Source organism: Varanus komodoensis, unplaced genomic scaffold, assembly GCF_004798865.1.
Source record: "Varanus komodoensis strain SLA01 unplaced genomic scaffold, ASM479886v1 scaffold23, whole genome shotgun sequence".
NCBI classification, from domain to species: domain Eukaryota; kingdom Metazoa; phylum Chordata; class Lepidosauria; order Squamata; family Varanidae; genus Varanus; species Varanus komodoensis.
In genome coordinates, this window is record NW_025335627.1 from 12,152,035 (window position 1) to 12,178,624 (window position 26,590).

Below are 26,590 nucleotides of genomic sequence, written 5' to 3' on the forward strand. Positions count from 1 at the left end.
GGATGTTAACAGGGACCAGCAGATATCCTCACATAACACCAGTACTTTACCATCTACAGAACCTACCAATTTAAGGTGTTGGCGATAACCTATAAAGCCCTAAAGGGTTTGGGACTTGGTTATCTGAAGGAGCATCTCCTTTCCTATGTGCCTGCCCACCCCTTAAGGTCTGGATCGGAGGTTGTTCTTCTGGAGCCCTCTTTGAAAGGGATTAGGAGAGTGGCTATCTGGAGAAGGCCTTCTCTGTGGTGGTGTCCTGGCTGAGGAACATGCTTTGCAGAGAGGTGTGCCTGGTGCAGACACTTTATTCTTGTTGGCACCAGGTGAAAATCTTTTTATTTTCCCATTATTTTGAGACTTAATCTCTATTGTAGTCAGGCTTTTATCATAGATATTATGCTGTGCCTTTGTTGTTAGACTGACCTGAGACATTTATGTATAGGACAGGGTACAAAATTTTTAAATCAATCAACCAATCAATCTGCTGGGAAGGAAAAGGGAGGGAGAGGTGCTCAGGATAATAATCATGTGATTTGGTTCAAGACAGGCAATGGGACATCACACCAGGCATTGCATTTCTTCATCTGATTTTTTGGAGAAACATTTAAGAGTGTAGGCACTCTTTTAAATCTCTTGCTTTCTTAGTCATAAGACACAGTAAATTAGAGTGTGATGTTTTGGCATTTTTCTGAAGTGTTATGTTTAATGGCAGTGTCTGCAAGAAGTCTGCAGGGCTTAGTAACTATAAATTATTTCTGTGGAAATACAAAGAAGGCCTGTAAATCTGAGTCCCTTGCTGGTCTCTTTCTGATAATTAAATATCTTCTTCCCACCCCATAGTCCTCCCTGGCAAGTCCCAGCGCAGCACAGCCAGTATCTGTTCTCTAGGACTGAAAAAAATTAGGAAACACAGTGACTAGATTCAGAGAACACAAGAACTTGCACTCAACGGTTGACTATGGATTGAAACATGGGTTGTTGTTAAGCATATGTTATTGTGCTATCTGAACCCAGCTGTGTTAACAGCCCATAAAGGGCACCCATGGTTTGTTGTTGGGTTGTGAACTGGTCATTCACTATAGTTTGCTAACTTGGCTGCATTCAGACAACATGATAATCCACTGACCCTATTGACAGTACTTGAATGTGGAATATCATGCTCTCTGAACCCAGTTAGTCTGCTCATTTCTCCCAAAGAATTCCACTTCAGAATTTTCTTCCTTGACTGAAGCAGCTCCCATTCACAATCCAGTCTTGTTGTTTACTAAATTTTTGTTGTATCTAAATTGGTAGGCAAGGGTGTAGAGGAAGGGACATTGAGGGTCTTATTGCATGTAATGATGATAAATTGTAGGTTAATGTCTCTTGATTTGCTGTGGTATGCACTGCTATCATTTTACATATGCAGTTTCTGATTGGCCTGATTGATGGTTGTTTCATGATGTTCTTTCCCAGACAGTGTGGATTAAAGAACCTACAGTTAAACTAAGAACAAACAATGGGTTAACTCTGGATTGTTTCACTCTCTAAACTTGTCCAAAAAACAAAGCCACGCTGTGAGAAGTGGTCCAGATAACAGCACACTGTGGCTAGTTATCCATGTTGCATTGTCATGTTGTGTGAAACCAGTAATTTAGATCTTAGTTTCAGGTCCTGAGAAGCAAACATGTTTAATAGTTCCTCTGGCATTACTTCTGCACCGTTGGCATGTAACCCATATGGAATAAACTTGGTTGGGATCCAACTGTGAAGAAATTGAGAAAAAAAATTATATCATTTATTGCTGCTTTTAAATGGACTTTTTACTTCTAGAGTTTAAAGAACATATACTCTTGAGAAAAGAAGTTACATCTATTAATCCATTTAAGCACATATCCAGTTTGGAAGGTGTAATCCCATCCAACACATGCAGATTCCCTTTCTCTTCTGTTTCTTGACTTTGGCTATCTGATTGGCTTCATTCACCATGGCTAGTTGCAGGGTCTTGATTTTGGCTGCCCAGCTGCATAAAGAATTTTCTTTTCGTGTGAATTATTGTTGCATAACAGAATACATTTAGGCTTCATAGACACAGTCATGTTATTTTAGTGATAATCTAGTTAATATATAGTGTTGAACATGTTTAAACATAAATATTTATGATGAGTGTCTGAGTCCCAGTATATTGTTAGGGATTTGGGATTAATCTGAATGACAGGATCACTTTCATTTTCATATTCTGTGACTTCTAGTGATAGGTTTCATTCTGGTGATATGTTGGATGCTAAGATAGCCCCAGAAAGCAAAAGTAATGGTTAGAGATTAGTCATCTTTTGTCCCTAGCAGTAAACAACTGAAGGGGATGACTCAGGTCTATGAATATTCTAGTATTCATTGCAGACTTAATAAGAAAAATACAGAAAACATTGAAGAAAATATTCATTAAAAAAGGCAGTATAGGAGAAATCTGCTAGTCTTCCTGCTGATTCACACAGGTAGCATTGTGAAAACCCAAAGGTGAAAGACATTATCTAAATTCTACTCTAATCCTGTTACAGTGTAGATGCTCCTCCTACATTCCAGAGAGCTTGGGTGGGCAAGACATTGCAGGTGAGCTGCATGCAGCTCTTGCCCCTGTGTCCCCTGCCATCCTCTTGGAATTTAAAAAAAAATATATGTACAGGGAAAAGCATCTGAAACAATTTGGAGTGGCAAAAATGTCAATTCTGTCTTGGGTGCTTTGTAGTGCTTTCTTTTATACCCCCAACATCATTTTTTGAATTGACTGGCTGACTGCAGCTCATGCAGGGCGGTGGTGCAGAATGTGGGGAAGCAACAATTGTCCTGTACCTCTTAAAGTTGCCAGCCCTCCAGTTTTAGGGGTGATATGCCTGTGTGCACCAGCTGCTAGGAATATGGGCAGGATGCTGCTGCTTATGCTCGTATCCTGCTTGTGGGATCCTGAGGACAGCTACTTGGCAACTGTGTGAACAGAGTGCTGGGCTAGATGGACTCTTAGTCCATATCAAATTTTTATTCAGATCTCCTTGATGTTGTGATTGAGGTTCCCTATGAGAGGTTAGGTTAAAGGAATCAAGGGGATCCTGACCACTTTCTGCTGATAGTGTATCAACTCAAAAGCAATCCATATGCTTCCCACACTTTTCTCTTTCCATTATATACCCAGCTTCCATACTTCTATCCTGAAAAATAAAAATGATTTCTTGTGAGGTCCAGACTGGAGAACTATGGTCCAGTTATTATCCTGGTTTCATAACTTGGCTTTAAAACAGTAATTAAAGCACAGTTTTCCAGTTTTGCCATCAAGGAAAGCTAAGTCAGAATAGAAGTGCTGAAGATGGCTCCTTGAAACAAAGAAGGTGAGGAATGAAGAGGAAGCATGTGGGCATTTGGATAATTCTTGACCTGATCAACATGATTCATTTGTCTGAGACCATGAGTTCTGCACTGGACCATTGTCTTTGAATGCTGTTCTCAGATTTTACTTCATTTCTCTAATGTATCATATCCTGGGATTCTTAACAATCTTAGTTAAATTCTTCTTTGTAAGCTATCAGTAGCTTTGTTTCATCTCCAATACTTGGAAGGGGTTTCTCTCAAACTGGAAAAACTCCAAAATCTTAATTACATTAAAAATTGCTTATTTTCCAGTGGCTGTAGAGACTCTGATTTGAGACCCTGCTCGGCACCCTGTAATTAGAAACATAGAAACAGAGCGAGTCAGAAGGGGCCTCCTGGACCATCTAGTCTGACCCCCCCCCCCCATCTCCAGCCAGCTCCACGCATGAAATGCCTTCCATGTGCAACACGTAAGCAATTATCTGTTGTGTCTCTCATTCTGTTAGGCCACCAGTGCTATAAACACTGTCCTACGTGAAGCACAGAGTTAATTCTTCAAGCAAGAATATTAGCTGCATAATTCATCATGCAGTCCAGTTGATACCATCTGAGAGACTTGCTGGCCTGCAGGGATTGGAAGAGGATATGCTGTATTTTGTCTTTAGCACAGTGCTATGAAATGACACAAAGAAGAGTTCTCTCTCTTTGTGATACGCAGTGCAATGCTATACATTGGGTGCTCAAACTTTTTCAACAGGGGGCCCATTGAGTTAGTGGAAGTTACTCAAATCGTACTGTATGTATTTTGAGTCTGTTTTCACTACTGCTTTGCTTTGGAAATTGTTTCCACTGCAAAACTTCTGCATTGGAGCATGTACATCCATACTAAAGGATGGCTTAAGTGAGCATGTGAGAAGGACTTTGCCTTTCCCTCAATCCTGAATAACTGCAATACAATGTTATATATAACATGATGTAATGGGGGGAAAGGTGACTTTTGGGCAGAGGTTAACCCTGGTATCTCTCATTTTGAAAAATACAAATGCCAATGTTTCCCCCTTTCCAGTAGTGTCTTGAGATAACATTACTACTTATAAGGAAACAAACTGTTGGCCAACAATTTAACAGAGATAAAAAAAACTGAGGTATTGTGAGAAACATGCTGTTCAAAATGCAGACTTGCAACTGGCCTTAGGCAGGGATTGCACTCCCACTGCAGGTACAATTTTGCAGGTTGGGCATTTTCCTGGACTTGGCACTAACTGGGGAGACTGAGTTGGCACTAGTCAGAAGTGCATTTCTGTTAGTTTGGTATGCCAAGTTTAGCTCTGTCTGGAAAGGATGGACAACGTTGCTTGAGTTATCCCTGAAGTGACAACATCCAGGCTGGATTACTGTAGTCTAAGAACTTGGTGGCATCAAAATAAATAAATAGAAACAAAATAGTGATATGCTCCTCATTGGGCTGCTCTTAATGGTAGTGGGGAAACCTCAACCAGTACAAAATATGGCTGCTCAGGTACTGGCAGGTACTGGGCTGGAAGTACCCATGTAGCACCTATAATGTACCACTTGTACTGGTTGTCAGTGTGTTGGACCTAGTGTGTTGATATAATTGACGATCGTATCCTCAGGACTTTCTTTCTGAGATGGAACTTACAGGTTTTCTGGGGAGATGTTGCAGAGGCTCCAGACCTTCCAAGTGGAGGGGTGGGACAGAGCAAGAACATGGGAGATTTTGATCCACCACTTGGACTTTGACATTTGGGGTACATCAGTGTTCTTTCCTGTCCCCCATACCTTATAAGTACTCTTATAAGTATAGGGATGACCCACAACACTCCCCTTCATCAGCTAATCCCAGGGGAGTGTTTGAAACCCTGGACATGTATTTGTGTGCTGAATTGGAGATATAAAGCTTACATCTGGTCAGAATGGAACCACTGTGGTTTGGGAAATCAACCAATCTGGATCAAAGTTTATATATGACTTTTGCACAAAGTCAGACTTTCCCTGAATGGCCAGGTACACAGTCTGAATGCTTCTTAGCACTTCGTGTGGAGACAAAGGCAACATCAGCTTCCAGGAGTGCTTTTTTACCAACTTAGGCTGCAGCTGTTAAACTAACCTGGCTAAAGAAGGTTGACCAACCCAAAGTACCACCTGGATCAGATTGCTATAATATTGGGCAGCCTTCTAAGACAGATCTGAAAGTATAACTTGTACAATTCATCAGTTTCAATGCTTGTGGAAACTACTTTGGAAACTAGGCACTTGCATTATTTAACTTTTGTTTTCTATCATTTAAACTGGCTCCTGTTTGCTTCTGGGTTGTAGATCAAGTTGCTGGTTCTAGCCTTTAAAGCTTGTAAGGGTTTGGGAACACATTATTTAAAGGACTATTTGAACCTGCCTGAGCATTAAGATCAGCTTCAGAGACTCTACTCTCTGTCCCATCAGCAAAAGCTATTAGTAGGGCAGGTGCTATGGGCCTTTTAGTTATGAGCCCACACTTCTGAAATGTCTTCCAAGAATATACAAATAGGCTCATCTCTGCTAGCTTGAAAAAAGAATACACACACTTTGAAGACCCCTTTTTACCAGTTTCCATTGGTACATAAAATCATTATCTGCTGCTCTTGCATGCTTCTGTGTTTAGTTGTAATTGTATATTCATGTTTTTATAATGCTGCATGCCAGCTTGTAAGGACAATCTTCCCTGAAAGTGGGATTAAAACTTTTCAAAACAGATAAATTTAAATTGCTGGTAGCTTTAAAGCCTTTAAATAAGCTGGGTCAAGGTTGCTTGCCACCTTTACTCATATCAGTCTTCCCACACTCTGAGATCAGCACTGGAGGCTTTGCTTGTGTGTCTGCCTGTCAGAGCAATTAGGTCATTAGGCACAAGGGATAGAGCCTTCTCAGTAGAGGCCCCTCCTTGTGCAACTCTGTACCAGTTAATATCTTCAGGTCTTATCATTACATGCTTTCAGGTTTGACAGTTGAGTCAAACAGGTGAATCCTCAGGATTTTAGTCCATAATTAAGTTAGGACTCTACCCAGGGTATTATGTATACAGTACTATCTGTTTTTACCTGTTGATTTTGATTTTATCACTGTATTTAACATTGTTTTAAATAAGGTTTTGTATATCATCTCAGAAGGGATTTATTCTAAAGAACAGTCTGTAAATCATTTAAACAAATAGTAAGCCATGCTTCTTTCTAGTGCACAATCCTATTTGGATGCCCATAACCACCTAGATGCAAGAATTACAGGTATCCTATGCAGGGCAGTTGGAGCATGGAGGTGAAGGCTGCTTTTATACTCCCTGCACCCTGTAAAATGCTTACGATAGCTGATTTCAGCCAGCTAAGTGTGGTGCATTGGAGCAGGAAGGAAGAAGGCTGAGGTACTGCCAAAATATCTGGTATCATGGCAGCACCAGTCTCCTCCCCCCTCCCTCCTCTCCTTTCCTTGCTCCCTGGAAAGTGCTCCCCCCAACTCTCTGTGTCATTTTTTCCATGCTGGCTGAGGTGTATGTATGTGGTTGTGGGGGGTAGTCTGCTCTGAACCCCAAACTTAACTATGTCTAGACACTAACTATGTCTATGTCTGAACCCCAAACTTAACTATGTCTAGCAGACATAAAGTTTGCTCTGTTAGAATTTTAGGGATTGTTCTTATTTTTAGAGCTCATTAAGGGATTTTAAGGCCTAAATAATATGTTGTGAAATATGCCTACTGGTTGTACTAATTACCAAAAATTAAAATAAAACATGTTAAAATATAGGATTAATGACTTAGGGAACAGTGTGTTAGACTGAATTTTTTGCTGCATTAAGAAATAACAGCTGCAGTATTGTCTATTGGGAAGAGAATAAATGTTTTTTTTAAATGCTTCCTTAAACATTCATGTAATACGGCTTTTACTTTAAACTGCAATTCATAAATGGTTATGTTGCTTACTGTTAATTCAACCAAAGAATTTCAGAATTTTGTAATTCTTGCTATAAGCATGACTTCATATATTATGTGGTTTAAAAAAACCTGTGCCAATTCAGTGCAGATTCTGCAACAAGGTATGCTGAATTTTGTGACTTGAATACGCTATACAAGCTGAACTGAGTTGCATAGTTTTTTCTTTTTATGCATAATTATGATTTGGGTAGTCATGGGGAGGGCAAGGAGCTATGCAAATCTTTTTGAAGTCCCACTACCAAATATTGGGTTTTTGTTGTCATCATCATCCAGTTATCTTTTTAACTTCTTAAACTTGAGGAAACATTGTGCTCTACTTTCAATTATTATTTTGCAGGCCATAAAGCCTAGAAATGTTATTTCAAAAAAGGCTTTAGTTTTCAGGGCTAAGCTAGTTATGGTACTAAACATCTAAAAGCAATTGACACACTTTCCTAAAGAAGAGAGATAGCTGCTGTGAGGAGCAGCCCTGGCAGAAGCCTGTAGCATACTCAGGCAAATGTTGAGATCCCAAGGGACTCTGTTGTTTCTTAGTTGCTGCCACCTCTGTCCTGACTCTTGCTCATGTTGCCTCTAGCAGATGGCAAGAATGGGGAACACAGCACACAGCACTGAATGGAATGGTGTACCCAAACACCCCAGCACAGCCATATTAATTATGCTAATCCTTGCCCTGATGGGGTTCTGTCACGGCCAGGGCTAGCAGAACAGTAATGGCAATGCCAGCATGTCAGGTGTGCAGACCTGGAGCAGTGTTCACTGCCATCACTGACACTAATGCTGCTGTCACCATACAGCCAGTGGCAGCTCTGTGCAAAGCTGTGAACATACATGCTTGAACTCACTATATTATACTGACTGGTTCCAGCAGAACCACTTTGTGGACGTCAGATGTGATTGAGATGCCATTGAGTTTAGAGGCTGACCTAAAGTTCTGCTCAGCATCACCACCCTGGGCATGCTTGCCATCTGGTGAATTGCAGGAGTCAGCAGGGAGCAGTGGAGGGATCCACCAGGCTCCCAGAAAACTGGATTGGAGCAATATGCACAGGGGTAGAGCATAATTCCTGCCTGAATTACTAGCCAGAGCAAAAATATTTTTTCATGAGTAGTTTTGGTGATGGGTGGTATGACTGTGCAGTTCTTAACAAGCCTTTATGTAACTTCTAGTGATACTTAAATTCTGGATTTTCATTTAAGAAAGCAACATATAGCTTCAGTGACTGAGAAGATAAAATGCAAAATCGGAAAAAAATGTATTAAGAGATTCTGGCAGAGGACAGATCTCCTCCCACCATTTATTAATTTTTAAGCTTATATTAGTAATGACTTTCAAGGCCTAATTTGTTGTGTGAACAATTAGGCTTAACTATAATTGGTAAAGGTGGGATCAGTGGTCATCTGTACCAGCTGGTGAAATGGAGTCCATTTTCCACATTAGTGGAAATGGTTAATTATGTGCAAAAAACATGAGCTGGAGGCCTGCAGTCAATGCATATAAGCTTATGATGCCATATTATTTTTTGCTACTCCTCTGAATAATCACTTATGCCATAAATGCAAGATTAGACCATTTTAACCAGTGGTAAAGCATGCTGGTTTGTATTTGCAAACACCAGTGCAAATTTGAATCTCTACAAGTATTCACTGCAAGACTAGGGAAAGCCCACCATTTTGCTGTCCAAGTCTGGTCATTATAGAACATTATTAGATAGACATTACTTTTGATTTTTTTAAAATAGTCATTTTATTGAATTGGTTAAATTGCATAGTGTTGTGTCCAGTGATGTCTGTCTGCCAACAGAACGGACACTTCTGGTGAATCAGTGTACTCCCCATCCACAGCTTCCTGTACACACTTTTCCAAAGAGTTGGAGAACCTTCTGGAGCATATTTGAGGGCATGAGAGAAAGAATGTTTCCTTGAATAGTGATGGATTTACCCCTATATAGCGCAAATAAAGGCTTGCATTCTGATTTTATATTGTAGTTCTAGAATCCTCTCTAGGACATGTCTAAAGCAGAAGAACTGCGTGTGTGTAATTGAAAGGAGCCTTGTGGCTAATGGGCTGAGATAAAAATCTCATAAATAAATAGATATGTTCATTGCTTTAATATAAATGAAGCAAGTTCTTCAGTTTTGTACATGAATTTTAGTAATGTCTTTTGAGCATTTATTAACATCATTTGTGAAGCAGCAGCCATTTTTTAAAAGCATTATTCTAAAACACTACAATATACTTTGTCACAATATACTTTGTCACTTGGGAAACCCTAGTACATGTTTCCTGAGTGGCGCAGCTTAGACACACATCTCTGTGTGTCAAATGAAAAAGATGATGTATAAAGAGCTTGGACATTATGGCTTATGCTTTGCAGTGCTGAGTTGCTTCCACAGTTTGCCTTCGAAGTTACTGATCTTATCAGTTGTTAAAAGTAGGTGCTGGTGACTGATTCCATTTTGCACACAAACTTATTTTATAAAGCTTGTAGGCTGGTTTTTATCTTTTCTCTCCATCTCATTACAGTTCAGATGTATGCTGTGAGCTGCCCCGAGGCTTTGTTGTGATGGGGGCGGCATAGAAATATTTTAAATAAATAAATAAATAAATAAATAAAGTTAACTGGAAAATTGTTAAATATTTCCCTATTCTTGGTGAGCAAGTCATTCATCCAGTGTGATGCTGTTAAAATGTAGGAATAATGATCATGTGCATTCCTGGTGCAGAAGAGGGAGGGGTGTTTCAAAACTAGGTTAAGTAGATGCTGTCCTCCTGGGAAGGCCAGACTGGAAAGGAATGGATGAAGTTGAGAAGTTCACAGTACCAGCGTTTATGGTTTGTAGATTAGCAGAAGTGTATAATCTAAAGGAAGCAAAAGGCCTTTTGGGTTAGGGTGCTTTTTGTAGAATGTATACTGCATAGTTCAGCATCCTTTTATAGCTAGAATGTTTATGATTCAGCTTCAAGTTGATGCACTTTCTAAAATTACTAGATGTGTGTAGGCAAACCAACTGGCTAATTTCAGTAAATTACCAAATTCAGTAAGCATCCCTCTGCCTCTTTTCCCCCAGCCTACCAAACTGTTGCCTTAAGATTGCCAGATCACAATACTGTAGGGTTACTAGAAATAAGAGGAATGACTCTCTATTTTGTTCAATTCTTAGAGGTGAAGCAGGCCTTTCAGAGCTTGGAGGTAGCAAATGGTTGCCTTCCCAGTTCTTTAGCCCATGTTGGCCATAACCTTTCTTCAGGTTTTGCCTCTTCTGACTGATCTTCCATCTGCCTTTCATATCTCACTCTACTGTTTATTCCGGCTCTTTCCTTCAGTCATCCTACTTGCAGGCCCTCAGTAGCCTTTTAGATTTTTCTGTCATTGGAGACCCTTTCATTCCTTTCTCCGACTCCAGCTCCCTATTCCTTCCATGATATTTCAGTTCCAGATAGTGTGTCAGCTCCTCTGTACTACAGTCCTTTGGTGAGAGTTGTTTTCTGGGTAGTTTATGTGTTCCGGACCATCACACCAATTCAGCCACTCACTGTTTTGACACCATGTGGTTTTTGCCATATAGATAGTTTTCCAGCATCTGCTATTTTTACAAACTTGTTCTTGAAGGAGGGCATAAAGAAGTCTAAAAGGAGGGAATAAAGCTTTGCAAGAAATCCTTTTCAGACACTTTGAGCTAATAGTGTTACTTGTTTCTAAAATATTTTCAGAATGGATTTGAATATACATATTTTAATCAATAATCGAAAGTATAATTCTTTCCCTGATCAGCTAGCTGTAATACCATCAAATGGGAGAAAGTGTGTGTGTATGTGTGTGTTTTGTCTTAAATAGGAAGCTTTCTGTTTGTGGGTAAGTGAACATTAGCTGATTGTTTCACAAGTACAAGAAGAAAAATCTTATTAGACCATTAGCTAAGTGTAACAGAGAGTAACCCCTAATATCTGAGAGACATCTTGTTAAGCTTCCCTTCTAGAGTGAAGTTCTGAAAGAGCTTTTGACTGTTGATTTAATTATTCTGCTGGTGATTTTCATGATTTTCAACTCTGATTCCTAAAATTCCCGGTTTAATTTATTTCCACTTAACCATGTTATACAAAATTTTAAAAAATCTATTTCAAAAAGGAATCCAGTTCAGGAAGGCTTTCAGCTGGTGCACCAAGCATAGTTGATCAAATAAATTGTTTGTCACCACAGTCAGATCCAAATGGCACAGGACCATGGAGCACTGCCAACTATGGACCTGCTCCTTCAGGGAGAACATAGTCCCTCCCATAACATGTTGACTTCCAATCCCCAAGTCATGCTTTCTATGACCAGCAAGATCTTTGTCTTGTTCAGGTTTAGCTTCAGTTCCTTTGCTCTCCTACAGCCCATTCTTGAATCTGTCTAAAGTGTTTTTACCACATTTGAGGGCAATATTAATGTCAACTGTTGAAGTTGGTTTAAATTGGTTTAAATTGTCATCATCACTTGCCCCACTCAAGGGCTCAGAATTATTCCAGGATAAAACACTACTGCCGGCAGTGGAATGTTTATGAAATCTTGCTCCACTAGATTTCATGCCAGATTGTGAGGCTCTGTATTTACTAGAGTTTTCCAGACTTGAATTCAACCAATCTGAATCTGTTTCTTTCATTGTTGTCTTCTTCTGCAGGTGCATTTCCTGAATTTTGCACATAATGGAGGTAAAAGGAGTTGCCTGAAACTTTCCTTTCTTTTCTAAAAGGACCACCATGGGTAGTACAGTCTAGGATAGAAAGTGAATGGGGAATTTCTTTTCCAATTTATCCTGCAAACTTATTATATATTTTTGCAATGCAAAAATTGTTTAATTTTCTTTCTGCATCCTTGTTTTGTATTCATTTTTAATTTTAAAAATCTTAGGCAAGCTGTGAGGGGCTTTCCTACATCTGGCTATTCTGCCTTACCTAGCAGGATGTGTAAACAGGTCAACTAGAGGGCCCAGAGGTCATGTTGCAGTCTACAACAGAGTGCCCTGGAAGGTCGAAATGTTCTCCCATTATTTCTGAATATGGCATATTTTAATGTTAGTTTTGTGTCCATTTATTATTTTGCATACAGACTGAGGCACAAGGATTACTGTGGGTCTTATCATGCAAATGAAGGTGATTGTAATCTTCTTAATCTGGTTGCCTTATCAGCCCTTACTGAGCAGCAAAAACAATAACCCTAACAGCTCTTGGGGAAGCCATTAGGTTTTACCTGGTTTAGAATTTTGGGTATTTCCTGAGAAAGGGTTAGACTTACTCTGCTTAGACTGTATTAGCTTGAGGCTATTAAAACTTTGACTTACATGTTGATGTTTGTTGCACTTGCTCTAGAATAAAGTAAACTAATGTGCATGCAAGTAAAGTGAAATAAATGAGAGACATGGATAAAACAATTAAAAACTGCATATTGGATAGAACCAAATAAGTATGCATCAATATAAGCACAATGGAATCTAATTTTGAGCCACAAAAAATTTACTGCTGTGTTTTCATTTTTAAAAAGTTGTGGGACCTATCAGCTGTGATACTGCCTATTATTCTATTCTTGTCCCCTAATCCTGCACCTGTGTAGCACAGATTATTCTTTGATGGTCTGTCTTACTGAGTTCACTTCAAAGTCTGGAGACAGCATTTCCTTTCCATCTCCAGCCCAATAATTGAACACATTTTCCCTTTTGTTACTTCTCTCCTCCTTTTTTGATTTTTGTGTTTATTCAAAACCTGAAAAACTTAGACAAGGTGCAGTAATCTATTATATATTATAAATGACTTTTATGCTTCTAGTACAAAATGAATTTCTAGTATGGTAGTAGTCAGAAACATAGTGGTGGATATTTAGGAATGTGTTTTAGGACACAAATCCCTTTTCTCAGTGGCACAGGTGTCTGAAGAAGTTAGGAAGGAGCAGGAGAATCCTTCAAGAGGCTTTTCTTCCAGTTGCTTTTTTTGGATTTGGAATGTTTGGGGGGAAATGATGGTGACCCAAACAGAGAGGAAGATTGACCTTGAATGGTAATGGCCTTGAATTATTTATTCCATCTTCAGGATCAGCCAGTTCCAACTTCATTCGCCTATCATTAGCATGTAGACTCCAGTCTGCATTGTAGACCACGCCTGCTGCATAATAATATAACTTCAAGTTAGGTACAGCAAGGCCTTCTCCCTCCTTTGCGTCCTGTAAAATGTTGAATCCAATCCTTGGTTTCTTGCCATTCCAAATAAAACTATTTAATTGTCTCTGCCAATCTTGGAAAACTTTTTCCAGTATTGCAATTGGTATCATATGGAAAGGAATGTTGAAATTGAAATTGAAATTCCAACCAAGAAGCTTTTAGTTTAGTCCATTTGAATCTACATCCATGTTGTTTGGTAATTGTCTTGAAAAGGTGCATCATCATGTCCTTTGATGCTTATTGCTGAATATTTAGCTGGGTTTGAAATTATTTCACATCCTGAGAATTTTTTTGTTTTCCTCTTCTTGTTTTGTTACAAATTTTAATATATTTTTTGCTTTTTTCTTATTGATCTTATATCCTCAATAAAGTCCAAATTTTTCAACTTGCTCCATTATGTGCTGTATGGATTGGTGTGGTTCCAAAATAGTCAAGACTATATCATCTGTGTAACATTTTATTTTATATTCTTGTTCACCTGTTTTAAAGCCTTTAATTTTGGGATCCTGTCTTATCTTTTTTTGCTAAGATTTACAATATAAGATTAAATAAGCAGTGATAGAGGACATCCTTGATGTGTTCCCTTCTCCATTTGAAAGCTGTCAGTTAATACACCATTGACCTTATAACAGAGAACATAAATGGCTGGGCCAGAATTTTGCAGGACCTTGAATCAAAAAACTATCTTTCTTCCAAGGACATTGTACTCCTACAAGAAACATGGGTCCAGGGGTCCTTGCTACTTAATGGTTTCCAATCACACTCCATTGATGCAGTCCCTGGGGTGGGACATGGAAGATGTAAAGGAGGCCTAGGAATTCTAATTGCCATGTCTTTGAGCATAAGTACAAGGATGCTGCCATCTTACAAACAACATGCTGTGGCTGCCCTTGTTCATTTTGTTCGATGGGACCTGTTGATAATAAAGGTCTACCTCCCCCCCCCCCAAAAAAAAAGATGAAATCACAGAGTGGGATAACTTGGGCAGAATTTGAAACATATGTAGCAGATCTATTCCAGTCTTACCCCAATATATATGTGATCCTGGGAGGGGACTTCAATGCCAGGATGATTCTAAGTGATCTTGCCTTATATTATCAGCAAAAAGCTCAACCCCCCTCCCCCAACTTAGCCTGAATGGGCCCCATTTTATTAGACAATCTAAAGACACAAAATCTAACTATGCTGGGCTTTTAGTATACCAACTGACCACAAGGCTTAACCTGAACACCCTTAATCGTACATTTGGGAAAGACCACCTAGTAGAATTTACCTACCTGGCAGGAACCAAAATGAGCCAAATAGACTACCTCATTGTTTCTACAAACTCAGCTCCTCTTCTGGAGGACATGGAGGTTGCCCCAAAACTTTACAGTAATTATCTTCTGGTCTCATTGATTTGGAAGGCCCCACACCCCTATTTATGAAGTACCATTAGATACATGCCTATGATACTCCTGGAGGGGGAAGCGTATTGCCGTATCAAATGGACTCTGAGAATGGACATGAAATTACTGAATTTACTTGCATCAGGCAGCATGCAAAACATCAGGACATCTTTAATGTCCAACACCAAAACAATCAGCTCAGTGGAATTATATCAGGAGTTAGCCCAAGAATTGAAACAAACCTTCACTCAGAGAGCAAAGATGCCTCAGCAACAGCACCACCCTGCCGCGAAGCCCTTGCTTTGATAAGGAATGAGTTCAAGTAAAGAAAGCCTTTTAGAATGCTTACTGAAAGTATAAACTCAGTTCTGATGTGAAGGCGGCTCTAGGTCTTCACATCACATCTTGAAAATCTTCACATTTCTCAAGATCTTCACATTTTTCTTTTTGAACAGAAAAAATCCTACAAATAGGTATTGACATGAAAGGAAAAAGAGTCTTGGAAGGAGAACTCTGTGAAATTAACTCAAGCAGCCAAATCCAAGGATTCATCCTTGTTCTGGCAGTTGGTAAAGATTTCACCAACCTGTAGACCAACAATGCCAGACTGCTATAGCCACTGAAGGTTTCGGAGATGCATTTCCTTGAACAATAAAAAGATCTTGATGCTGCCCATGTAACCTGGAATACTGCATTTGAAGGTGTTCCGTCTTGGTCCTTGGTCCTGATCTCAGAAATTTATGAACTGCCCGGATGAAAATGGGCAAAGCTCCGGGTGAAGACCTGATTCCTCCAGAGGTGGTCAGAAACAACTTAGAATGGTAGGTCCCGGTTCTAGTGTCACTATTCTCTTATATTGACATGTCAGGGCAGATCCCAGAAGATTTCAACTCTGCTATCATAGTCCCCATATTTAAGAAGGGAAAGAGAGACGGCCCTGCAAATTATAGACCTATCAGTCTGTTAAGCATTATTGGTAAACTATATGCTGGCACCTATATACAAAGCTCAAGGATTGGCTGGAGCAGAACATGATATTGGCGGAGGAACAGGCCGGCTTCAGGGAGGTTCTCTCTACTATGGATCAATGCTTTATCTCAAATAAAGTCACCTTGCTTTATGTAGCCTTACAGACCTCAAGGCAGCTTTCAATTCCATCTCAAGGGTAAAACTATGGAAAAGAGATAGAGGCCTCTAACATTGATAGGCACCTGCTCCTACCTATTCAGACCCTATGTAGAGGCACCTCCCTCAAGGTCAGATGCAGTGCGCATGGTCACCTTACAAATGCTGTTCCAACACAAAAAGGGGTCAAACAAGGCTGCATTCTTGCTCCACTCTTGTTCAACTTTTATATTAACTCACAGGTCAACCTGCTAAACCACATCAATCCTCACCCCCACAAAATTGCAGGAGGCATATAACTATACTGCTACATGCAGATGATGCAGCTATTATTTCAAGGACTTCAGTTGGACTCACAAGAGCATTGTGGAAGCTGACTGAATATTGCAAGGAAGAAGATCGGACAATTAACTATCAAAAAACAAAAACCATGACCTTTGCAAAAAGACCAAAAACTCGATCATGGATGATAAATCAACAGCATGGAAGATTGAGCAGGTTTCCCAATTCAAATATTTAGGTGTAGTCTTATAAGCAAATGGCTCCAGGAAGGCTCATGGTGAATATGTGACATTAAAAGCTTGAAGAAGCTCTTCAGCTACAATACAATTCATGGGATCTAAAGGTGGTTACTATATCCCCCTAGCCCTCCAATTATACCAGGCAAAAGTACTAGCTCAACTACTGTATGGATCTCAGTTGGGGCCTTTTCTGAATACCCAAGTACTACAAGATGTTCAATCAAAATTTCTGAGGGCAATACTGGGTGTTCCTAGAGATGTCTCCAATGCAAAGATAAGTTTAAAGACCAGCCAGAACAAAACTGAAGCTAGGAACTGGACGGATATCCTTGTGCACTGGCTTAGATTGTTATATTTTCCAGTTGGCTTTGCTCCACTAACTCTGCAAGACGCTTTTAAATTCAACTGTATTAAACCAGTCGTGCAGAAAATAGTTCTCTCGGGCCTTCCCCTGCAGACTCTACTAAATATGGGCTTTGAACAGGCAACTGAAACTATCAAGAAGTGCATAGCAGATACTGAGAAACAAAGTGATCTCAATAGTGCCCCGGAATTCTGTCTTAGGGAGGACTATATATCCATTGCGATAGCTGCACCTTATCTCGACCAATTGGAACTGATAAACACAGAAGGGATTTTACCTTGGCCTGCATTAATGGCCTCCCCTCAGCAGTTTTGGAGGAACAGTATAAAAAGATCCCCTGATCAGAGCACCTTTGCTCCTGTGTTATGGAACAGATAGAAACTATAGAGTACACTCTGCTGTGGTGCACATTTTATAGGGATGTTCACGGTGCACTCATTTCCCCACTGCTGAATTGCTTCCCTGGGCCATATGGAAGAACAATATATCTATATACTGTTGTCTGACACTAATCTGCTGCTAATATACAGTGCTAAATTGTTCGCGGCTGTGATTGGTGTCCGAAGAAGGATCCTGAGGGAGTATGGTTCTAGCTAGCTTGTTGTAAGACAAACTCTGAGAATGCCACTTACTCAAGATGACTGATGAACTGTAGAAGCAATAAATTGTGTTGAAGTATTTACTAATCTGAGTGGGATTTTGTGACAGATAACATTTAATGTATTTTCTTCTTTTTAAAAATCTGTTCATTTATTTGAATTGAACTGGTCTTTGACTGTAATAAAGTCCCCCCTTCCCCCCCCCCCCCCCCCTCTCTCACACACACACACACACACACCATTGATTAAAATCTTAGCATGTGGTGTAGCATAAATGGTCTGCATCCAATTCAGAAAGCTTGAGCCACAGCCTAAATATTGGAGGATTATCATTAAAAAAGACCAAGCCACATTATCAAAGGCTTTCTCTGCATCTAAAAAATTAAATGCAGCCTTTTCCCTTTTCAGTCACATCATTCACAAAACATACCATATTTTTCACTCTATAAGATGCACCTGACCATAAGACAGCTCTCACGTGCGCCGGCGCGGGGGTGGAGCAGGGCGCACCGAGCGCGTGCCGGCCAGGTGGTGCCAGGTGGTGCAGGCGAGCTGGCAGTGTCCCAGCGGTGGTCTTCCAGGCAGCGGTGGCAGCAGCAGGTCTTCCTGGGCAGTGGAGCTGAGCAGTCCGTCTCTCCGTGGCAGCCGGCGTGTTAAAACCCGCGGCTCCTGCTCCTCTGCACCCCTCCCCCTGAGCGGCACAGCTCTCACGTGTGCCGGAGAGGGGGGCAGAGCAGGGCGCACCGAGCGCGTGCCGACCAGGAGGTGCAGGCGGGCCGGCAGCGTCCCGGCAGTGGTATTGCATGTCCCGGGCATCGGGCACACCATGCTGCACATCTGACAGACTTACTGTACACACACATTCGCTCTATAAGATGCACAGACATTTCCCCTTTTGAGGGGAAAAAAGTGCGTCTTATAGAGCAAAAAATATGGTAGATTGTCTTTTATATTGTTTTTATGGATAAATCCAGTTTGGTCTTTCTGCCATTATTGAAGTAAAAAGTTTATAATCATTTAATAATGAAATAGGTCAATACTTGAATTCTCAATTATAAAGGAGACAAAGGGTAACTGGAGACAAACAAGCATCCTGGCCTTCAGGAAAGCCAATTTTAATGAACTAAAAAAAAGATAAGCCAAGTGCCATGGCAAAACACCTTTAAGGGGAAAGGTGTCCAAGAGTGGTGGGAAATCTTGAAAAAGAAGATTCTCGAAGCACAACTACGAACAATTTCATCAAGAAAAAAAGTGTAGAAGACAGCAGAGGAAGCCCTCATGGCTCCACAAAAGGCTAAGTGACAGCCTGAAAGGAAAAAAGAACATGTACAGGAAGTGGAAGCAGGGCCAGGTCATAAAAGAAGAATATAGACAAATAGCAAGGAATTGAGGAATATCATCAGGATGGCTAAAGCAGGAAATGAACTGAGAATAGCAAGGGATGCTAAGCACAACAAGAAAGCCTTCTTCAGTTTCATCCAGAAGAAAAGACATGAGAAAGAGAAAGGTGTCCAGCTACTTAAAGTGGGTGGCAGAGTGATGACAGGTGACAAGGAAAAGGCAGAGGCACTCAATTCCTACTTTGCTTTGGTCTTCTCCCACAAGGAAATCTGCAATCAAGGGGAAGTACAATCTGGAAGTGAGAGGTGGCAGCCCAAGATTGACAGACAAATGGTTGAGGAATACCTAGATGGCATAAACAGTTTCAAATCTCCAGGGCCCGATGAACTCCATTCCAGAGTCATAAAAGAGCTAGTGGAGGAACTCTCAAAACCACTGGCTATTATCTTTGGTAAATCTTGGAAAACAGGAGAAGTGCCAGATGACTGGGGTAGGGCTAAAGTTGTCCCTATCATTAAAGAAAAAAAAAGGGGGTGGGGGGAGATGAAGCTGGGAACTATAGACCAGTTAGTGCCTGGAAAAACTCTGGAGAAAACTATTAAAAAATCCATCGGCAAGCATCTTGAAGGAAATGCAATGATTAACAGAAGCCAGCATGGATTTATCAAAAATGAATCCTGTCAGACTAATTTAATCTCATTTTTTGACTGGGTAACCTCCCAAATGGACAAAGGGAACACTGTGGACATAATCTACCTAGACTTTAGCAAAGCTTTCAACATAGTGTCACAGACATTCTGTTAAGCAAATTATTAAAAATTGGACTAGATGGAAGGACTATTAGGTGGATCCAAGGCTGCTAAATCTGACACACAGAATGCTCATCAATGGTACCTTCTCAAATTGGATGGAGGTAACTAGTGGGGAGCCACAGGGTTCAGACCTGGGCCCAGTGCTCTTCAACATCTTTATTAATGAGTTAGATGAGGAAGTACAAGGAAAGATAATCAGATTTCCAGATGATACAAAACTGGGTGGAATAGCAAACACCCTAGAAGACAGAATGAAGATCCAGGGCAATCCTGATAAACTTGAACACTGGGCTCAAAGCAACAGATTGAGATTCAGTAAGGAGAAGTGCCAAGTCCTCCACCTAGGAAAAAGAAACCAAAGGCATTGGTACAAGATGGGGAATACATGGCTCAACAGAACTGAAAAAGAAAAAGATGTAGGAGTGATTGTGGACAACAGGCTAAATATCAGCTGACAATGCAATGCTACGCCAAAAAGGCAAATGCTATTTTGGGATGCATTAACAGAAGTATTACTTCCAAATCATGAGAAGTAGTAGTTCCTCTAAACCAGTCAGACCTCACCTGAAATACTGTGTCCAGATCTGGGCACTAAGATTTAAGAAAGATGCCAGTAATTTAGGAAGGGTTCAGAGGAGGGCAGCAAAAATGATGCAGGGTTTGGAAATGCTGCCCTATGAGGAAAGACTGAGAGCTGTTCAACTTTGAGAAGAGAAGACTGAGGTGGGACATGATATCCCTCTCTGAGTACCTCAAAGGCTGTCGCAAAGAGGAAGGTCAAGGTCTCTTCTTGGTGATGCCAGAGTGTAGGTCACAGAATAATCAACTCAAGTTACAACAACCCAGATTCAGACTGGACATCAGGAAAAGCTTCCTCACTGTCAGAGCAATATGACAGTGGAACTAGCTACCTAGAGAGGTGGTGGACTCTCCCACACTAGAGACATTCAGAAAGCAACTGGACAGCCATCTGAGTGGGATGGTGTAAAGTGGTGTCCCACACCAGCAGGGGGTTGGACTCATGGCCTTCATGGCCCCTTCCAACTCTACTATTCCATGATTCTGTGAAATATGAGCTCCTTGCCATGTTGGTAGCAATAATCCTTCTTCTTTCATTTCATTCATTACTTGTTGTAGAGTCAAAATTAGTTCTTCCTCTAAACATTTATACTCATAGTTCATAGCAGTAAATCCATCAGGACCAGGTGCTTTATCTATTTTCAGTTTGCTGATAGCTTGTGATACTTCTTGAATAGTAATAGTATCATTCAATAGTTTCCACTGCCCAAGAGTAAATTTCTCAATCACTGTTTCTTCAGTATACCTCTCCATCCCATCTTCTGGGTTTGATTTTTTTTTTTTTATAGCTTTGAAAAAAAACCAAAACAATAAATTGCTAATGGATTTCCTTTTCCACATATGTTATGCCATTATCCTCCTTCGCTGCTGTTATAGATCTTCTTTCTACTTTCTTCTTAAGACAGTACATTAAATATCTTCCAGGTTTGTTTGTGTGTTCAAAATGTCTTTGTTTTAAAAATCTCAGCTTCTTTTGTATCATCTCAGTCTATAACACATCTTGTTGATTTCTTAATTCTCTTTCAGTTAAAATTAGTTTATCTTGATCCTCTAGCATTTGAATTTGCTCCAAAAGTCTTTATTCTTTTCTCTCTTTTCCTTAGACATTATTTCTAAAAAATATCTTCTCATATAAGCTTTTCTGGCTTCCCAAATTGTGGCTATGGATACATCATCTGTATTGTTTAATTTAAAAAAATTCTTCCAATACGTCTTCTGACTTTGTCAAAATATCCTCTTGTAGCAGAAGATTATCATTAAGTCTCCATCTTCTTCCTCCAACCTGTTCTTCCCACTATATTACCTCCAGTGGATTATGATCAGAAAGTATCTTGGGTAAGACCTTTACTGCCTCTAAATTCATAATTAAATTTGCAAGTTACACATTTTTGTATGTTTCAACCTCCCCATTGCCACTGCAACCTTGGTCACACTGTAACTTGGATAAGGGTGTTCAGGGAGTGTACTTTCTCCAGCTCTAGAGCCATAACTGACTAAACACGCCTCTGCACTTCTAAGCTGCATTTTTGTTCAACAGTATGATACTTGGAGCCATCTCTAAGATGATGCTTGGTGCCCATAGTCTTCCAAAGAATGATTGTACTAGCATTGTAGTAGATTGTACTAGTATTTTACTTCCCAACTGATGAAAACTGTTCTTGATTTTATTTTTCACAATTAGCTTACATTTCATTCTTTTAAACATTAAAACTATACACACGACTTTTTGAGTGTTGTAGGGAAATTTTAATGTTGTTTCAGTAAATAACTGCTTAGTGTGGGGCTCACATATGCTGTACCGACCAAACATCTCAGAAAAAGGAATCAGCAGTGTGCTTTGGCATTGCATGCTAATGTAGCCATGCAGTTTCTTACATATGCGATGACAGAACTAATGCAGACATGGATGATTTCTCAGCTTCTGTTCACCATCTCTGAAGGGTGGATGTGTGACCCTCAGTGTCCCTGGGATACAATTTTGGTGCATCTGGAAGGCAGGACACTGGCAGAACTTACACAGAAAGGGAAAGCAGGAGATCCTTGGCTATACTGTTGTTCTGTGGTGTCAGACAGAATGCTGCAGGACTAGTACAGTTGCTCTCTGGTCCTTTAGATCAAGAGGATAATGGGAGTTGCAGTTCAGCAACATCTGGAGGACCACACATTTCCCATCATTGCTTAAGCTTATGTTCTTTGCTTATTTTGCTTCCATTTCCCATCCATTTAATATGGGGAAATAGTTTTGCATTGCCCTTTTAGCTGCTTCCCCTGGCATTAAGGGATCATGTGCTGGACTGTGGATAACTCCATCATGATTTTTAAAGCTGGGGAAGGTACTGTTATAGTGTTGGAGGAGCAGAGGAGTGGTGGGGAAGGAGGGAAAGCAGGAACTGTAGGAGCCCAGCTGTTCTTACTTGCTTACAGTGAGAAAATAAAGGTACTGCTTTGCATCTAAAGAGAGGACGGACTCTAATCTGTCAGTTTAGCACTTGGATAGAAGAATGACTATTGTTAAAGGTAAGTATGTGCTGAAGATTTTTTCCCCATGCATTTGCAAATCCACAACAATCCATGATTAACTGAATCATTCTTGTTTGAATTGATAAAATAAGGACTCTTACATTATCAAAAACCCAGTAGGCAGATGTTTTCTGTGTATGTATGTCAGAAAAATGAGCTTTCTAATCAGTGATAATTTAAGAAGTTGAGTGCACAATGAGAATTGGGATTTTGTATTTAGTATACAATCAGTTGAGTTACTAAATATTAAGAGGTTGGTGTGATTTTGAGCCAAGCCGCTAGCAATCCCTTTTCCTGAAATTCCCTTATAATGGTGCCAGTGACTATAGAGGGAAAAATTCTGCGTTGTGTTGCTTTGCCATGCCATCAGAAGAGACTCCTGCTTTCTAACAGCTAGTGAATACTCAGATGGGAAGCTTGCTTGCTTTTGGTGAACTTGAAAAGTACTGAATAGCTTTCAACAGGCCCCTTGTTTCAGCACAATATATAAACTGTCTATATGAGCAATGATAACTGCAGGGTGCTTGTCTCCCATGCCAGAATTAGGTCTGTCTATGTTAGGTTGGTCTGTTTGGTTAAAAGCTTACAAGGAGCCATTGTAGTGGCTGGCAACAAATCAGCATGGGCATTGAACTAGCCATGCTTGACAATGAAGTTGAAACAGGAAAAAGGTAGGACTCTGCAAATTCCTGTAAAAGCAGATGCTTGCATCTTCAGCAGGGCTTACCAAAGTATGGCAGAGATGCTGCTCAGTGCTATAAGCAGCTCTTATATATTAAAGGATGAGACACTTAAGCAAAGATAAGTTGCTGTAACAACATTCCATTTTTCATTGGTAGATAAAGAAAAATCATGTTGAAAAATGGAGAGACCTCCCTATGACCAGTATCTTTGCACTTGCATCATTTTGCTGTGTTCTTCTGTCACATTCTAGGGTGTTTCACTGATCCACCCAATCCATGGAACCATACATACAAATGGGCAAGCAAAGGCTTGTTATGAATGTCTGAGTAAAGCACTTGGAGTACCACTGCTGTAGAAGCCATGGAAGCTGTGGGTGGATTGGCCTCCAGGGAGAGGTTCCAAATGGATGTAAGCAACATGTTCTGTGGAAAGATGCATTGTTTCCTTAAGGATGGATGCAATATATATTTCCTCATTTGACCTCTCTGCACTAGTCATAAAGAGGGCTAAACTCAATATCATGTTGAACTCTCAGACATGTAAATGAATAATAAAGGATATCTGAACATTCTTCTTTCACTGAGTCACCATAAGGAGTCGAGGGGTATGCTTTTAAAACAGCTTCAACTCTTAACACAAGGTTTTTAAAATGCTTAGAAAGTACTGTTTAGCAAGTCATTGACAGCTGGCCAAAGAAAATGCACTGCACTGTAAAGCCTGCAAACAAGATCAGCACCAGAATTAAGGTAGCTCCAACTTGTCTGCCCTTAAAAGACATCACAGGTGGAGAACCAGGAACCTCAGTGTATTGAGTATGTAGAATGAAAAGTCTACTGTGAACCCGGTCCTTGCTAAGGTAATCAGTACCTTACTAGGATGGAGGGTACCAATCAGGTAAGACAAACCCATGACCTACGTCTACCCATTTACTTGTGCTATTCTGAGGTGTATCCTTGCTGAATGGGATTGCACAGCGTAGTGTTGGGAGCACACATGAAAGAAGCATTTGAACTTGCAAGTGCGCCTACATATTAGAATCTGGTATGCCTACATATAGGTAGTATGCTGAAGAAGAACAGATTGCCCATTATGAAATACACTACAGTAATGGATATTTTTCCAAACTGAAGAATGAATTTCTCCATGCTGAAACAGTCATTTGGTAAATTCATGGAAATCTTGAGTATAGTTGCTAGGTAGGCCCAAAGCTTCCAAAGTTTGTTGGTGGTGGTTCTTTATAAATCCCCTTGCCAACCAACACAAGGGAGTTGGTGGTGGTTTTTTTGTTAGAAACCCCTTTACCAACCAACATGGAATGCAGTAGAGTTGGTTGCTAGGTGACATCTTACTTATCTGAGCCACATAAGTATTGATGCCAGGAAGGAATGACTGACTGCTAATGCAAGAAGCAGTTCACTAACTGATAAATAGCCATTTTGGTTTTAGCCAAGTACGCAGGCATTTCAATAGACTAATTTTGTGCTTAGTCCTTAGTCCACTATGGTAGACATAAATATGTTAGGGCATGCCTATTAAATTGAAATCAGTAAGTTTCTATTTTGCTCCCCTAGTCCTTATTTGGAAATAATACATAATAACTTGACTGTCTTCACTGGTGTACTACATACCTAAATCACTGCCCTGCCTCCCCATATGATTTGAAATAGGATTTGGAATTGGTCTCTTTTGGAATCTGTCCCTCCAGAATCTATGGACTTGCACTTGCACTTGTCCTCGTCCTGCAGAGTGAACTGAACCAAGAGGAGGCCCACAAATGTTCCCTGGTTGTGCAGCTGGCAACCTTTTCCACACAAGATGGACTCCTCACACCTTCCTATTTTGAAATGTACAGGATTCACGGAAGCCTTGGGCTGTTCTTTGCAGGCATGGTGCACCCAGGATTCAGCATTTCTGGACCAATTTCACTTCCATTTTAGATATGTGGCTAACTTGGCTGAATGGCTACAATTCTTTCAGAACTCTAAAGCCTAGAAACAGACCTGTATATCATGAGATTCAGGTGCCTCTCACCACTAATTTTGAGGGAATTTAATTAATCCAAACTTACTAATATTCACATCCCCTTTCATGTTAAGAATTCTGCTATTCATGAGAAATAACATTGCAACTGTGGTTTTCTTTAAAAAGTGAGTAAGACATTAATGTGCCCTATAGCATGGGAAACACAAGGTCATTTGAAGAAAGTAGGTGTTACATTTTATTGTAGGTGTATAAAAACATTGTCTTCATTATGTGCTCCTTTAATTTTCTTTCAAGGAATCATGAAAACTCCTTTGGGAGTAACAAGTCTGTGAGCTATATATAGGGACCTTCTAAATGTAGATCAAAATCTGTAATGAGGGGTCTTTGCTGGTGATATCTGCTTCGGTTTTGTTTTGTTTTGGTATTTTTTCTTGTCTGACTTAGTCATGGGATCTGAACAGAATGATACTGATATTTTTCCCTTTCGGGTGATAAGAACCTGATTTGCTACAGTTAAGTGTATAGATTGTGCCTCTAGAAGAAAGAGAATGGAGTGTCTCGGGTTTGTGTACCTTCTGGGCCTGATGATCTTATGCTGCGTCAGGAAATGCAGCTCCCAGCAAGTTTAGTGGCATAGATAAATCACTTCTCTCTCTTTCTCAGCTTGCAATGTGTTTTGAGGAGCCTTGAAGCTAAGCTGTTTCAGCTAAGAGGAAGCGCCTATTACAGATTTAAACTTACAAACTGAAAGTTTTGACAGAGTGTTTATGCTGGATAGCACAATTAGGGACAAAGGTAATTTCTGGAAGGACATAATGTACTTTTCTTGTTCCTCTTTGCCACTCCCACAGGCAGATTCTCACCAAAGAAGGGTCTATTTTCATTTGACAAATGTAGGACAACTTTTAACAAGAAAAGATTAATCTTGAAGAGAGAAATCTTTATGTGATGTCTTGCTGTAGTGCTTGTGCTCCCTGTGGTTGGATTTTTGTCTCCCTGTGTTTGTGTGTGTGTGCACATGCACAAGAGAGGGAGAGAGGATTTTGACTCTAACATATAAACAATAATTTCTGTCTTCCAGTATTGCAGAATGTACCTCTCTAATCCTTTTGGTATTTTGTAGCAGGATTACATTTAATCAAATTGAGTCTTAGTGCTTTGT

At 40.1% G+C, this 26,590-nt stretch overlaps 1 protein-coding gene across 25 annotated transcripts in view; it reads left to right on the top strand.

The window, feature by feature from the left end:
- The window catches only part of LRRFIP1 (LRR binding FLII interacting protein 1), a 121,390-nt gene that overhangs the window by 15,179 nt on the left and 79,621 nt on the right, over nucleotides 1-26,590 (top strand). Inside the window, exon 2 of one of the 25 annotated variants that reach the window (XM_044431750.1) lies at nucleotides 3,652-3,809. The exons of 23 other annotated variants lie outside the window; for them this stretch is intronic. Coding sequence is in view for 1 of the 2 variants with exons in the window: in XM_044431747.1 (XP_044287682.1) it covers nucleotides 12,008-12,013 (6 nt within the window). In the remaining variant the exon portion in view is untranslated. Of the gene's footprint in view, nucleotides 1-3,651; nucleotides 3,810-11,969; nucleotides 12,014-26,590 lie in introns of those variants that run through there. One more of the 25 variants, XM_044431747.1, reaches the window with a different exon arrangement.